This window comes from Neopsephotus bourkii, unplaced genomic scaffold, assembly GCF_033783945.1.
Source record: "Neopsephotus bourkii isolate Nb327-2 ecotype Australia unplaced genomic scaffold, CSIRO-AGI_Nbou_v1 NB_1589, whole genome shotgun sequence".
Classification (NCBI taxonomy): domain Eukaryota; kingdom Metazoa; phylum Chordata; class Aves; order Psittaciformes; family Psittacidae; genus Neopsephotus; species Neopsephotus bourkii.
Window position 1 is genome coordinate 8,206,154 of NW_026902065.1, and position 16,893 is coordinate 8,223,046.

The 16,893-nt window shown below is 41.5% G+C and overlaps 1 protein-coding gene and 1 long non-coding RNA gene across 5 annotated transcripts in view; one reads left to right on the forward strand and one right to left on the reverse strand.

The window, feature by feature from the left end:
* The window catches only part of RESF1 (retroelement silencing factor 1), a 30,485-nt gene extending 25,519 nt beyond the window's left edge, over positions 1-4,966 (reverse strand). For 2 of the 3 annotated variants that reach the window (XM_061372042.1, XM_061372040.1), the window contains exon 1: positions 1,132-1,261. In XM_061372042.1, the coding sequence (XP_061228026.1) occupies positions 1,132-1,243 (112 nt within the window). In that variant the 5' untranslated portion in view covers positions 1,244-1,261. Of the gene's footprint in view, positions 1-1,131; positions 1,262-4,898 lie in introns of those variants that run through there. The other variant, XM_061372044.1, reaches the window with a different exon arrangement.
* LOC133222380 (uncharacterized) overlaps positions 1-12,793 on the forward strand; it is a 341,799-nt gene extending 329,006 nt beyond the window's left edge. The window contains exons 2-3 of one of the 2 annotated variants that reach the window (XR_009728284.1): positions 5,939-6,044; positions 12,711-12,793. This is a non-coding gene — a long non-coding RNA (uncharacterized LOC133222380). Of the gene's footprint in view, positions 1-5,938; positions 6,132-12,710 lie in introns of those variants that run through there. The other variant, XR_009728283.1, reaches the window with a different exon arrangement.
* The last annotated feature ends 4,100 nt before the right edge of the window (positions 12,794-16,893 follow it).

Consider the following 16,893-nt stretch of genomic DNA (forward strand, 5'->3'; position numbering starts at 1 on the left):
ACAGCCAAAAGTCAACAGACCTGGGTGGTGTCTCAGAAAGTTGTAGTGAGCCCCTCAGCTGGTCTGTTATGGGCAAAGGCCTGCCTGAGAAGAACACCCCCTCACCTGGCCAGGTGCATTATCACACTGTTACAAATTAGTAGTTCAGGGTTGCTCAAAGAATCACTAAAAGCATTAGCAAAAGCAGTTTAAATATGCAAGTATAACATACAAGTTCAATGGCGAAGTTCACTCTATTACTACATGGATGAAACACAGAATCATAGAATAGTTAGGGTTGGTAAGGACCGCAGGAAAATCAAGTTAGAATTTAGAATGATTCACAGAAAGATTCAACACACATATGGATAAGGGAGAAACCGCCATTGAGTCATGAGGTTCAGGGTGGAACCCTTGCTTTCTAAACTGATAGAGCTCAGGTGCAGATGAATCCAATCTCAGTCCCAGACTCAGTCAATTGTTTATGTATAAACAGTTACACATGTAATCAATTAGGATCACCTAAAGGATCCCTTCCCAAGGTATCAGCAAAAGGTAATCTTAATATGATGTTGTAGAAGTACCAGTTCACCATAGATAGGCTTTTAACACAGCTTTTGACCTGGCAGCAGTCTCCACTTTTAAGGTAGATCACAAAAACTAGCAGCTGTCTCAGGTTTATTTAGTTTAAGGTGGATCACACGATTTATCAGCAGTCTATCATTGCAGGGGGGTTGGACTAGATGATCTCCAGAGGTCCCTTCCAATCCTAACAATTCTGTGATTCTGTGACTAATTTAACATTAACAAAGCTAGTCAATAGGATTACTGCAGTCACAATAGTGACTTAAGTATAGATCTGAGATGCCAACATTCATGCTACACTTGCAATAGGGTAATGAAATCAATTTATACACAGATACACACACACATAAAGATACACTGTTTTAGCAATTGTCAACAGAAGGAACACAGACACCAGCAACAGAGTAGGTTTATTCTACTGTCTATGTCAAGGTAATACAGGAATAAAGTAATGCATTTAGCTAAAACAATAAACTTATGATACTCCAGTTTTAAGCAGCAAAGCAAATAGAGTAATGCATCATTACTACATCAAGTTAATTCTAGTGATTAAGAAAGATACATCACCAGTTGCCCTTATACTTGACCACCATCCAGATCCAGAATTGCTGGACAGCCCCAGTTGCAGGGAGGATATGGACAACCTTTCCGAGCAATTGGCAGGTCCTACACAGTGCATCCACTCATAGGTGAAGTCTTCAAAGTCACTGCAAAAGGGTCCAGCTTATGTATAGTTGAATAAACATCTTGCAAAACTTCACGTGCAGAAACAGTTGGTGTTACCCTCCCTGTTGGATTCTGGCCAAAGCCTGGCCAAGACTTAAGAAGAAGCCCAAGGGAGTATCTCTATTTCAGGTTTCATCATGTATTTCCCAACAAAGCCGGACATCCGATTTCAGGGCCTTGTAATATGCCTCTAAATAAAGAGGTAACATTCTGCTAGTTACTATTACATAATAAGCATTACAACAAAGCTTTTATAGACTGACATCAAAATATATATATTCATACTAAAAAAATATATTACATATGCAATTAATACTATGCATATAGAAAGACATATTACTGGGTTGTGAGGTTCATCTACAGGTCAACTTTGGTTAGAGCCTACTGTTCAGGCTTCAGTACTTCAATACTTCATATACCTGTTAAAAATTCCCCTTGCGTTCAGTGAAATATTCACATCAAATGTCTCGGCACTTCTCAGTGGGTGAGGGTTGAGCCTCAAGAAGTGGGGAGTCTTCGATCAAGGCCTCACCATCAGCTTTTGGGGACAGTCCTTTGAATATCTCAAACTTGAGAGTTCACAACCTCTGAGAGGCCTCCCACTTAGAGGGAGATGTAGGTCGCAGCCCAATGTGGTCCAGGAGAGCACAAAGGGCCTCACTTAGGACCACTGCATACAGGGTGGAAAGATGACTGGCTTCAGTCATCAGTATGTTTCCATCCTGGCCACAACCTGAGTCAGTAATTACTAGAAACTGTTTAGAACTCCAGTAACAGTGGTACTGTTCCACTCGGGCTATGATTAAGGGAAGGAACATTATGAGGCTGTCAGGATGACTGATTATTCCTGCTCACTTCCAGCCTTGGCCAGGCAACAGGAATTTCTGGTATAGTCAATGCTGTCTTCCACCTTAGCCATGCAAGTGTTCCTTGCACAGTCAAGAGACACTTCACTGCCCAACCCATTACAGAAAGGCCAATGAATTCCTGAGATCAGAGTGGCCCAGAGGATGGGGGGTGGGGAAATATACCAGCATACACCTTATACTCAGAGGTGACTAAGAGAACACAACAAGTCCCTTTTAACCGCTTTTCATCACAAAAAGAGGGGGGAAGCTGGGAAACAGTGTTCTGTATAATTTTTGTAAACAAAAATATTCTACTACCAAAACACTTTTGCCTGCTGGCTTTTAAAAAGCCAGTGTTTGAAGGCCAGTCTCCTGCAGATCATAATATTTTACTGATCTACAATTATTGTTGTTGAAGAGTGGTAGGAAGTGAAAAAGCATTTGTGCTTTAAGTAGAAAACAGAACCAAAATGGCAAAATAAAAGTTCTTCTAAAAACCTGGCAGACCAATGACCTGGAGAAACAGTTTAAACGATAAATGGTTTTAGATACTATTAAGCAGGAAATCAAAACACTCCAACAACAGACTTCATTTTGGTTCAAAGAAATCACTCCACAGTAAGCATTGTAAAGTAAAGCACAAACCGCTATTGGCGCCGGAGTAACGTGGGGGTTCAAAACTCCGTACACATGTCCAAAGAACAGTGAATCTTAGGAGTTCTTTTATACCTACTTTTCATCTTGATATCATTTTATCTAAAGCATACACTCATACAATTCAGTAAGTTACATAACTTGCGGTTTTCTTATCCTATTGTGCACTTGGGTTAGGGCTACAAGGATAGTCTATGGGTTAGTATTAATCAGGATTCTTACAGCTGTCTACTTTTTAGCTTAGTATTACTGATTAAATGCAAATACCTGCAAGCTACATGCTTGGTTCTTTGTTCAAATTCTCATCCTATTTTGCTTTTAGGGATGTCCCTGCTTATAAGCAACTTCTAGAAGCAGATGAAAGAATGCCTACATACCCAAGATCTACCTTAGTGTATATCATGCCCTAACAGGAGGGCAGGTCCTTACTTGCACATGGGTTTCTATTAAGCGGTTGTGTTTTTAAGTGCCAAGTCATACTCATGCTAAATAGCAAAGTTATGTTAAGCAGGGCCTAACGGTTTGGTCTCAATATGAAGCATGTTGTAATGCTTTGGGATTTGGGTTTGGGTTTGTTTGTTTGTTTGTTTTGGTTTTTTTTCTGCCAAAACATCAGACAATATATTATTTCCTGAAAACAAACAAAAAAAAAAAATACTGTTTAAGATGCACGAAGCAGGCTTCATCCTTTAACTCTTAAGCACCTTACTGCAGTGAGTTAATGAAGAGTGAACCAGCAGTTCCTGATAAACACCTTCAGAGTGATCTCAGCACACTGGCTAAGGCTTTGCTTCCAGACCCAGGGAAACTTTTATACTGGCACAGCTATTGAGAGTAACAGATTTAATTTTGTGGATAATAACATAAAAGTGATCATTAACACAAGTCTGCTTTCTCTGCCAAGAACATCCACCTTAACTGTTTTGGGACACTGGCTGGTTAATTCAAGGAAATAGGGAGATAAGAGCCCAGTGAGGAACTTTTGATGTTAGCGACAAGTTTTACTCCCATCATTATCAGATGCAAGAGCTAGAAAACATTTACCAAGAGTCAAAATGAACTGGGTTTGTTTTGTTCTACTTGTAAATCGTCCCAGGAGGCTAGTTATGAGCCAGGAAAGGCCCAACATTACCACAGAGCTCCTAGAAAGAGTTGAAACAACCTCATAACTTCTAGGAAAACAACCTCCAGCATTCCCATGGGCTTCTGAAGGATATCCAGTGCTTCAGGGGAAAACCCACTAACGTCCTACCTGATGCCCTTCTATTTCCCAGAGCACATAAAGAGAGCTGACAAAGAAGTATTGATGGGGTACTTGACTTTTTTGCCTCACATTTCCATCTGCCTTTGCAGATGGAATAAGCTAAGCAATGCTTTCAACCGCACTATTCAAGACAACACCCCCCCCCCCAAAAAAAAAAAACCCAGCAACCTATACCTCTAAAACAATTTTATTTTCCCGTTAGTTATACAAATAGGCTTATCAGTTCAACCACAACACTCGACTGCAGGTGGCCCTCTTACACAAGGCCGAGCACCGGCTCCTCACCGCTTACCTTGCCATGACTACCTGAAAGGCTGAAGCAAAAATCACAGAAAGCACCGGACTCCCAGCGCAAGAGCTTAAAACACAGGAGACGCGAAACAACGAGCGCACAACCCTCAAAGCGTTACTTTTCTTGGGTCTTTAATAACATCTTTCAGTCTTATCGCCTTCAATCGCCATACAGTAAAGACAATCAACTTCTGCTTAAAGTGGTAAGGGCGGGAGGTGCTTCTGAAGACAAACGGCTCAGCACTCAACCGCACCCGCGGATCTCATTGTGTTTCCTCAGCTACTCACACGACGCTTAAGCGCCGTTAATTCACTCTCCGAGACGAGCAGCGAACTCACAACCTGCCAGCACCCGCTCCGCACCAGCTCCCGCTGCCCATGCCCCTCGCCTGTCAGGACGGTACCGCCATGCTGCGGGCTTCAGGGCCGCCTCCATCGCCGCTTCCCTCGGTCCAACAGCGAGGAGCCGGAGAAGGCCTCACGGGCCCAGCGCAAGGTAATTGCCGCACCACCCGCCCCGAGCCCCGCCAGAGGAGCGACGCGGCCCTTACCGGCGGCCCGAGGAGCGACTCTCCACAGCGGTGGGGTCCCCGGCCCCGACAGCGGAAGAGAACACGGGCCCACCGTAGGTCCTCCGCTGGCCCCCCCCACCCTCTTCCACTACCCACTGCCAGTCCTCACCAAGCCTGGATGGTCGCTCCGCGCGCTGAGGCGGAGCCAAGAAGCAGTGGCTCCGCTGAAAGACGGAAGGAGCCCTCTGCCAGCAGCGGGATGAGCAACAAGGCCCACCCCCAGGCGGAGCCCTCGGTATGGCTTGAGGGGTAGGATCGCTGGTTCAAGCCGTACTGGCCAGCTGGGCCGTGAGGGGCCTGAGGCGGGCGGGCAGGCCGGCCGTGCTAGCGTAGCCGAGAAGCGGTAGGAAGGCAGCGGTGTGCGGTTCAGGCGCTGGCCGGTGCCGCCTGGAAGGGCAAGCAGCAGCAGCAGCTTGCCTGTGTTTTCACCGTGCCGCTGGCAGGGAGCTGTGCCGCGCGGTCACGTTGTGCTTTCGGTTTCTCCAATCGCTGCAGAGCGAGCTCCTCCTCCCGCCTCCTCAGGGCCCCAGGGTGCTCCCGGAGACCCCCGGGTTCTAAGGAAAACATGGTGATTCCTTCACCCACCGCCAAAGGCTGAAGACCAGCTGGGACTTAAAAGGGAGCCTGCAGTCAGAGGAACTGGGGACTGATAAATGTAAAGGCTCTGTAGTGAAAAATAGGTAGATGTGAGAAACTATAGACTAGGGTATTGTTTATTAAGATTTATGTTAAGCCCAATGTAAAGGTTAGGCAACAAAAGATATGAAATCGCTTATGCAAACAGCCACCAGACGCAGCTTGCACAAGATAAGATAACCGCAGTCGCTTACACCAACTAAACCAGATACCGCTTCTGCAAACATAACAGATGCTGTTTAAAGATAACTGCAAGATGTTCCAGGAACTGGCAGAAATAAGAAAAACAGCTCCATATAAGGACATATGAGTAGAGGGGTCAACTATGGGACAAAAGAGGAAGACTTCTTACTTCGGCCTCAATGACCACCAGGAGGCAGAAGTCGACCCCTAGCATCAGCTGAAGCATGCGCAGAGTACCTCCACTACTTCATGAAAACGGAAGTAAAGATGTATAAAAAGGGACTGTTTGAACTGCTCAGCACGGCAGTTGGCGGAGCGCAGACTCCCCTGTCATCCAGCGCTGTTTTTGCTCATATCCTACTTGCTATAATTAATAAAATTTTAATTAGATTATGATCCGTTGTGGTCTCAATTTATAACAGTAGATAAATAAATTAAGGTTGTATATTTAACGTGCAAATAAAATACATGTAAGCAATGCAGTACTTAAATTTCACATTACAAAGTTAACAGAAGGCTGTGATCTGTTTAAAAGGTTTAGGTTTAAAACAACTGACAAGCCTATACTAAACAGATCTTAAGTATCCTGAGTAACAGTGAGGAAAACAAAGCTCTTTATGTAACTGTAGTGAGGGAAAGTGATTTTTACTAAGCTTCCTACATGAGTTGACAGCTCACTCAATTGACTAGAGCCAGGCCAATGAATCAAATCAGTTTATTGAGCAAGCGACAGCAAGCAAAACAGCGCTGGGCGGCCAGGGAGTCTCTGCTCCGCCAACAGGACACACCCCTTTTCCCCAAAGTCACTGGTTTTATACTCTTCTTCATCCAGTGTACGTGCTACTCTTGGTGTATTCTGCGTTTGTGTGGCCCGTTGATAAGGGGTCTCATTCGGCCTCCCAGTGGGTGTGGGGAGGAAGGCTCTTCATCTTCTTTTCCATACCTAGTTTACTTTAACAGATGCTCACAGTCTATAAGCCAAATTTCAACATGTCGAAATTTTCCAGTAACCTTTAAGCAAGTCAAGTAACTCTTAAACAAACAATTAACTTTTAAGCAAACAAGATTTGATTAACAAACAGGAATTCACTCATCACAATCCCACCTTTTTCTGTTTACCGTTTTGTTCATCAAATCTTTGGAGTTTCGCGCGGCTTAAAATTAAAGCAACTTCTACTGCAGATTCCTGATTTAGTGACTCATATTTAGCCCTCATGAGCATCGAGTGGGCTGCCTCTAGTCTATCTTTCACAATTGCAATCACTTTGTTAAACACACAGGGGCCAAAAGTTAGTCCCAGAATTAACAATATTAAGGGCCCTGCAATGGTAGATAGTAATGTAGTCAACCATGGAGAGTAATTAAACCATGACTCATACCAATTTTGTTGGTCTTCTCGCTCCTTTTTTCTCTTTTTTAGTCCTTCTCGTAACTTGGTCATGGTATCCCTTACAATTCCCGTGTGGTCAGCATACACACAACATTCTTCCTTAAGTGCGGCGCAAAGCGCTCCTTGTTGTAGGAGTATTAGGTCTAATCCTTTTCAATTCTGTAACACTACTTCATATAATGGCCGCACAGATTTCTCTAGGGCACTTGTAGATTGCTCGATTCTGACTAAATCCTCATCTACAGCCATTCTCAAGGTGTGAAATTCTTTGCTTTGTTTTATTAATGAGGCTGTTCCTGTACCTACTCCTGTATCTCCCAAAATCATCAAAGTGGCTATTGTTAATGCAGTGAAAGGTTCTTGTTTAATCAAGTGATGGTCCTGGGCAGTATGGTGGTCATACATATAATTTTCAGGATGGTAAAGAATTCTTGGTATTATCATTACCTGGATACAAAAATCTAAGGAATCATTAAACAATTCTAGTGACAGGCAAGGTGTTACACCTATTGTTTGAGCAAACCCACTTGGTGTTTTTGGCTGGTAGTAACCACTTAGCCGTTTTTTTCTGTTTAGTAGTAATTGTATGAACTTCACATAGATGTTCTTGATGTTATGGAGCTTTTCCTATACATCTGCCCTTTCCAGTGATTTGAGTCAGTGTTATTCCTTGATTTTCCTTTCCCCGTGTGCATTCTGCTGGGTTAGAACCATTTACATGCCTAACCTTCATAGTAACTCCCACTGCTTCATAAAAAGGAGGCTTTACCCCATAACCCAGCCAACAATGTTTGGTTAGGCTGGGATTGGTGGCATTTAACAACTGGTAACTGGCTTCCATTAATTTCCAAAGAAAGTTGTCTTCATTATTGTCCTTAGGATTTTGAGTGGCATTCAATACAAGAGTCATAGAGTTATTGGAAATTATTGTGTCATTTTTAACCTCCACTTCATTTATTTTAGGAATTTTCTTTGAATTTTTTTTTGCTAATACGTTGTTAAGTCCTATGGGTTCAGGATCTTGTGGGATTGGTTCCTTCTTTATTAAAATGAGGCCCCCTGTATCGTCTCCTGGTTCCTTGTATCGTACCCCCCAAGTTTTCCCTGTTATCCACCCTTGGACGTAAGGGTCCTTTATATTAATTATAAGATGCCAACAATTTTGCAGTTTGACTCTCCCATAGGGAGTAAATGCTAATCCGCTATTCCAGTTCTTTTCCGGAGGGGTACGTTCATGTGGCCCCCATTGTACTTTTAAAAACCTGTCCGGCTGTCTAGGGGTCCAGTCTGAGGCTATTGTTTCACATCCCCAGTAGGCACAATAATATTGCCTCAGGTGATTGCAATATCCTTTTCCTGGATTCAAACTTGGGCAGAAGTAAAATCCCACACGATCTAAACACAGGTCTCTAGGCACTAGTTGGCAGGGGCTAGCAGTAAAAGCGGGCTTCCCTGATGTGATTACACTTTGGACTGCTTGTTGATCTTCCCATCTGTATAAGGTTCACTTGAAAGTTTGATGGATATGTCCTTCTACCGGGATTAACATCCCTCCCCATATCCAATAGATGATCCAGAAAATTGGTGGGTTACCTCCTCTCATTAATCCGAATTTCGAATTCTTCCCTCGAAATTTCATCGGGGTTTCACTATCCACCTGGCCTATCCACTTAATTCGCACCTCTCTTCTTCCTAACTTTTTGGTGGCTATGGTTCCTTTATATCCCCACCTTAGTATGCCTCTGCCTCCATCGCCTACTCCGTTGCCTGGAACAGCGAGGTTGTTTTTCTTCTCGGCAGCAGTCGCAGTCTTCAGGGGTTCGGCCATAGTTGAATCTTCATTTATTTATTTATTTATTTATTTATTTATTTATTTATTAGGGCTGTCGGGTATAGATTCCCCTTGTTCCAATTGTCCCCCTTTTAAATATAGGTAGCCACCCTTAAAGGTGCTTATGAGCCCACCAATTTTCTGATTCTCAACAGTTAATTTCTATTCCTGGTTTTCCTTTGTTTCCACCCAAATCAAATTTTGCAAATTTCAATTATCTGATTCAAATTACTTCTGGTTATAGTTTTCACATTTAATTAGGACCCAAGCGGTATTACTACCCTTCCTGTAGAGGTTTCATATATTCCTTTTTAACAGGACTCATTAGTCAAATCTAAGTATATAACATTTTATAGGGTTCCTCACAACGTTTCTGAACCTTCCCACAGCCACGTTTTATTATATTTTATGTCCCTTTCTTTAAGGCGATCTTAAGGTCCCCAGGTTGGCTGGTCACTCTCCACTGTGTATCTTGAATCGGTCCTTTGACGCGTGTCACGAGTCAATCCACGTTCGGCCGTATGAATCGCTGTTTCTGTTGTGAGTAAAACAAGAAATGGTCCCTCCCATCGAGGAGTTAGAGATACCTCTTTCCATGTTTTAATTAATACCTCCTGGTTTAATGGAGTGTATGAATATATTTAGAGGTGGTCTTTGGGCTATCATACCCTGTTTACGCAATTCCTCCCTTCTCTGCATTAAATGTACGATGTAAGGTTTAAGTTGTCCATCTTTTACCTTCGAGTGTTCGGCTGGGAGTTCCATATCATATGGCATTCCATATAACATTTCAAAGGGTGATATCCCTACATCAGTTCTTGGCTGAGTTCTTACATTCAGTAATGCTAGAGGTAAGCTCTTTACCCAGGAAGTTTTAGTTTCTAACATAATTTTTGTTAACTGTTTTTTAATTTCCCCATTCATTCTTTCCACTCGTCCAGAGCTTTGCGGATGCCACGGGGTATCTGCCACTTTGTTCCCATAGGAGCTAACGCTTCCCTAATTGTTTTGGAAATGAAATGAGGACCCCTATCGGAGTCAATGGCTTCTATAGTCCCATACCTTGGGATTATATTTTCCAGTAATATTTTCACTACACTTTTGGCTGTGGCTCTAGCAGTAGGGAATGCTTCTACATAGTGTGTCAAATGGTCTACTATTACTAATAAATATCTATATCTCCCTACCTTAGGCAGTTCAGTAAAATCTACCTGTATTCTAGGGAAAGGACGGGTCGCCAATTCCCACCCTCCAGGTATTTGCCTCTGGAGGTGTTGTTTATTCATACGTTGGCAAGTCAAGCAACCTTCTATCACCTGTTTCGCAACGTTATGAACTCCAGTACACATATATTTTAGGGCAAACTGATCTATTGAGGCTTGGGTTCCCCAGTGTGTGGCCCTATGAAATTCTTCCATAATTTTCCAAGCCAAAGTTTTCAGTAGTACTATTCTACCATCTGGTAATTTCCACTCTCCTTGATTTTTTTTTACTCCCATCTGTTTAAGTTTTTCTTGTTCTTGAGTGGTGAACACTACTGTTTGAGGTTCTCTATTCTTGGGCTGCTGATCTTGTAGATCTTTTCTTGGATGGACTATAGATACTGTTAAGAGCGCTGCCCATTTTGCTTCTGTGTCTGCTAAATTGTTTCCTCTTATTATGGGAGATAATCCCTTTTGATGTTCTTTTACATGTACTACAGATATTTTTCTTGGTTTTCTTAAAGCCTGGAGAGTTTGAGTAATGAGTGCTTCATGTATAAGCCCTTTTCCTTGTGAATTTATTAATCCTCTCTCCTCCCATATTTTTCCAAAAGTATGTACTACTCCAAAAGCATATTTTGAATCTGTATATATGGTTCCAACTTTACCTCTTAATAATTGTAAAGCCTTTAATACTGCATATAATTCACATGCCTGAGCAGACCAACTGGGGCTTAGGGGTCCCGACTCTATTACTTTGAATTCCTTCCCATTAACTATTGCATATTCTGATTTTCGTTTCCCTTCAACTATTCGGGAAGATCCATCTACAAACAGCTTCTCTCCTTCCCCTAACTCCTCTTCTTCTAAGTCTGGTCTAATTTTTGCCTGTTCCTCAATGTTATGCAGGCAATCATGAGTTAAATTTTCACTTGGCTTCCCATATAAGAATTGTGCTGGATTTTGTAGGTTTGTTACTTCAAGTTCTAATTTAGGAGAGGAGATTAAAATGCCTTCATACTTTGTAAGTTGGGCGTCTGTTATCCATTTATCGGCTTTTTGCTGTAATATACCCCTGATATTATGTGGCAACGGTACTTTTAGTTCCCTTCCAAAGGTGATTTTATGTGCTTCTTCTACTAGGAGGGCTGCAGCCACTATTGCCTGTAGACAGGTAGGCCATCCTCTACTTACAGGGTCTAAAAGTTTAGAGAGGTATCCCACCGGCTTCTTCCTTCCTGCCCGTTCCTAAGCCAATACCCCGAATGCAGTTCCTTCATCAGTATTGATGAATAAATAAAATGGTCTTTTTTCATCTGGTAGGTTTAAAACTGGGGCATTAACTAAGTCCGCCTTTAATGCTTCTAATTGCCCCTTATCCTCTGCTGACCATTTTAATAATCCGTCTTTAGTTAACTTAGTATAGAGGAATTTTACTTTTTTGCTGTAGTCTTCAATCCACTGCCTACAATACCCAAAGAGCCCTAACAGCTGTCTAACTTGCCTCTTAGTTTTAGGGGCTGATAGTGATAATATGCCATTTACTCTCTCAGGGTCCAACTTCTTTGTTCCTTTGTTTACTCTATGTCCCAGGTATTTTACTTCTTCCTCAACAAATTGCACTTTTGACTTTGATACCTTCAACTCTCGTAGGCTCAAGAAATTTAATAATTTAATGCTCTCCTGTCAGACGTTTTCCTCACTTTTTCCAGCTAAAAGTAAATCATCTACATATTGAACCAGTGTGACACCCTCACTTAACTCATATCCATTCAGAATTTGTTCCAAGGCTTGTCCGAATAGGTTGGGAGATTCTGTGAACCCCTGAGGCAGCACTGTCCACCGTAATTGGTGCTTTCTGTGGGTATCCGGGTCTTCCCATTCAAAGGCAAAGTAGTCTCTGCAATCTTCCCTTAGAGGACATGCCCAAAGGGCATCCTTAAGGTCTGTTACACTGTACCACTGATCATCAGGACTTAATTGACTTAAACGAGTGTGAGGATTTGCCACCACAGGGAATCTAGCTACTGTTCTCTTACTGATTTCTCGTAGATCATGCACTAATCTATATTTTCCGTCCGCTTTCTTTATGGATGGGACTGTTAAAGGGAGACATACAAAGTTCCAGTAATGCTTGTTCAAGTAACCTTTGGATTTCGGGTTTTAAACCCTGTCTCCCTTCTCTGGACAAAGGGTATTGTGAGAAACTATAGACTAGGGTATTGTTTATTAAGATTTATGTTAAGCCCAATGTAAAGGTTAGGCAACAAAAGATATGAAATCGCTTATGCAAACAGCCACCAGACACAGCTTACGCAAGATAAGATAACTGCAATCGCTTACACAACTAAACCAGATACCGATTGTGCAAACTAAAGATAACTGCAAGATGTTCCAGGAACTGGCAGAAGTAAGAAAAACAACTCCATATAAGGACGTATGAGTAAAAGGTCAAGTATGGGAAGCATGCGCAGAGTACCTCCACTACTTCATGAACACAGAAGTAAAGATGTATAGAAAGGGGCTGTTTGAACTGCTCAGCACAGCAGTTGGCGGAGCGCAGACTCCCCTGTCGGCCAGCGCTGTTTTTGCTCATATTCTACTTGCTATAATTAATAAAATTTTAATTGGATTATGATCCGTAGTGGTCTCAATTTATAGTAATTTTCTGGTGCCGTGACTCGGATCAGGAACGGTGGGCTTTGGTCCTCCGGGGAGGCGCCCCGCGACAATCCGCGGCCCCGCGACCGACAGTCTACCTTGACCTTACCGACGAACCTAAATTCTAGAATAATGAGCAAAGGAAAAACCAGTAAAATCCCATAAAAATTCTGTGCACGGGAGTCTGGGCGAAGACGCAGGACGCGTAAGTATATTGCGAAGTTGTTCGCGGGTTTGCCGTTCGGGCGGGATTGGGTTTCCTGGAATATAACGAGTGAGAGGTTCGATATACTGGACCAAGCGAGTGTGGACTCTTAAGTACTGCGTCTCCCATCTCCCGCGAGGGACTGGGCCAGGATCAAGGGGAACGAGTGAGTGTATGTTTGTGGATATTCCAGAAGATGGGGGCGAAGGGCAGCAAGCCTTCGACTCCCATGGGAAGAGTACCCACTGTACCTAAGAATACCCCTCTGGCATATATCTTAGACAATTGGAGATATTTCCCTGGAACCCTAGGGAAAGATAAGAAAAAAAATGATAGAGTATTGTACTAAGATATGGGGAGGGAAGAAGATTTCTAAAAATGTCTTTTGGCCAGTCTATGGGTCAGAAGAAGATTGGGTAAGACAGCAATTAAACCTCTGGGTTAATAATAAAAAACCCCTTAACTCGGAGGAGAGTCAATATGCGAAAGTGTGGCTAGAAAGACCGGGAGCTAGACTTTATCCGCTGAATGAAATAAAAACTAAACAAAAAAAAAAGAAGGAAGAGTTAGACGAAACCCTTCTAACCCCCTCTCCTTACATTCCTCCTCCTGTTCCTGCAACCCCTCCAGAGGTCCCCAGAGCACCCACTCCCCCACCAGAGTCGGAACAAGGGTCTCCCCCTCCTCCTAGACGCGTAACTAGAAGTCAAAAAGGGGCAGCTCAGATGTACCCCCTAAGGGAAATACCCATGGGGGGACCTCAACCTGTGATCGGATATATTTCCGCACTTTAAACTCGGCTGACCTACGAGATTTTAAAAGAACCGGGATGGGAAACTTAATAGAGGACCCACTCGGAGTGGCAGAAAAATTAGATCAATTTTTGGGACCAAACCTTTATACTTGGGATGAGATGCAATCTATCCTTGGTCAATTATTTACTACCGAGGAAAGAGATATGATTAGACGACCAGGAATGAAGCTGTGGGATGCTCAACATGCCCAGGGACCTCAAGCAGATATTAAATGGCCACTCCAAAGACCTAATTGGGATAATCAGGATCCGGTGCATAGAACTCATATGCAGGACCTGAGAACTATAGTAATTCAGGGAATTAGAGAAGCAGTACCCCGTGGCCAGAATATCAATAAAGCATTTAATGGAATTCAAAAGAAAGATGAAAGCCCTACTGAGTGGCTGGAACGACTGAGGAAAGCCCTTGTACTCTGGGGTAAATCCAGAATATTTAAGCATTCTGTTGAAGCCTATGAAAAAAAAAAACAAAAACAAAACAAACAAACAAACAAAAAAAAAAAAACCTGGAACTTAATTATGTAATATATACACTATATTGTATATAAATAATTTGGCCTATGAATAGGAAATAGTTTTTCTAAATTAAATGTTTTGATGAAGATAAATAATTTCATTTTTTTATGATTTTTATCTGGGTAATCTAGCATTTTTATTCCAATTGATATCTACTCTTAAAAAAGTAAAATGTAATAATTGCTTTTAGTATGGCTTGTGTGTTGTATGGATGCTGGATTCCAAACTGGCGAAGATACTTCCTCATCTCCAATTTTACTCATTCAGATATGGTTTGAAAATTAATAACCTTACTTTTGCTTTTTGATAATTTGATACAAAGTTGATAATTTGTATTTTTAAAAAAAATCAATTAAAGTTTTATTTACATTTTAATTTTTGTATTTTATCTTGAAAGACTGTAGTCTGTGATAATAAGATTATTTTTTTTCTCAATCTGGGAATGGTCAAGTCTTTCTACTCTAATAATTGGAGGGAAATCTTTGATTGCTTTTAATGGTTTTTGAAGGTAAGCATTTTTTAAGAAATTTTGTTATGCTGAAGTGCCTGTGTTTGCATGTACAAGTGTTTAATATTTGATTTTATCTCAAGAAATATGAATAGCAGCTTTTTCATTGGGTTTGTGAAAGCAGGAGTTTGCAGTTGGCCTTTCCGTCTGACTCCACTGCCAGATACAGTCCTTTTAAGGCAGTAAATTTCTAAGTCTGACACTTAGTAGTATCACTGCTATGAGATATAGTGATTTAGTGTCTGTAAAAGAGAATTAGTCAGATCTTGAATATTGTCACACATATTCCTGATCAGTAATATTTACTGAAAAATACTTAATCTGGGATTATTTTAAAACATTTCACTAGAAAGGTATTATTCCAAATATTTTTGTTACAGAAAATTAAAAATATGAATCATAATAAAATCATTTGTATTTTGCCCTAATAATTATGTATACATTTTATGCTTGAAATCTGTTTAGATCTCTTTCTTTCTTGATTTACTGTTACTTGAACACATTATACCTCGATATGGAGTACCTGAAGTAATCGACTCGGACAGAGGAACACACTTTGTGTCAAAAATTGTTAGAGATCTAACAGAAAGCTTGGGTATTAAGTGGGAATACCATACACCATGGCATCCACAAAGTTCGGGAAAAGTTGAAAGCATAAATGGAGAAATCAAAACTATTTTGACTAAATTAATGATAGAAACCAAATTATCATGGATTAAGTGCCTACCCATGGCACTATTAATTCTCAGAACCAGACCCCGAGCAGATGTAGGAATATCAGCGTTTGAAATGGTGTATGGAATGTCTTATAGAATTGAAAGTCCACAAACAAATGTTTTAATTCGAGACCGTGTGATTAACGAATATGTTTCACAATTAGCAGAACATCGTAACAAGCTTTGGGAACATGGACTAATTGTGCAACGACCCCGGTTGGACTTAAAAATTCACAATGTTAAACGTGGGGATTGGATATTGATTAAAGTGTGGAAGGAAGAAAACCTAAAACCCAATTGGGAGGGACCTTATCTTGTTTTGCTTACAACAGAAACAGCTGTCCGAACTGCTGAGCGTGGATGGACTCATGCCAGTCGCATTAAAGGCCCAGTGACGAGACCTCACTGGAAAGTAATCAGTACTCCAGGTGACACCAAGATAACCCTGAAAAGATAACGTAATGATAGAGACTTTATCTGATTATTTTGCCGCATTACCTTTTGGTATAAAGTGTGTATTGCTGTTTATATTTGCTATAATTATTTCTCTTTTTTTCTATTATATATGGAAGCGTACAAAGTGTGTTGAAGGAAATTGCTAAACTTATGCAACCACACAATATTGAATATAGAAGATATGCTGATGTAAATAATATATGCACTCTAGATATACGAATTAGGTGTAATAAATTGAACTGCAATTGTTATCCATTTGCTTGTTTCAGGTGTAAGGTATGCCAGGATAAATGGTGGACACACTGTGAATGTGGATATCCTCCAATAGGAGTTTGCACACAGTGTTGGAAAGTCCAAAGAACTCTCACTGAGTGGAAATTAAAACAATTAAAGTCTGAACAAGAAATTATTTGGGAATCCCATGAGTGGTGGGAGATTTTTACCAAAGGAATAAACCCTCAATATTATTGTTACCACTCCAACGAACCAGTCCCCTTTGTAGCTGAAATTTTGGTTATAAAGTACAGAAGGGAAATACTAACCGTGTCTTGCTTTGCCTCATTAGTTAAAGCTGTGAAGTGGGAAGCCTATGTAAACAGGCAGAAAGCCCGAAACAGCTGTTCTCCTGAAGAATTCCCTTGCTGCAGAGAAGATGGTACACCCCGTGGCTCGAAGCAACCGAGTCGACGGGCGAGGCAGAAGAGGAACAAACTGTGGAGAAAAGAACCAGAACAATGGGACGCAAAAGCAGCAATGGCCAAACTTCCCCAGGACTGGTAAAAATATACTGAAATTGGCAAAATTGACAAGCACCCTTTTTCCTGGTATACCGTTAGTTTTATTATTGATAATAACC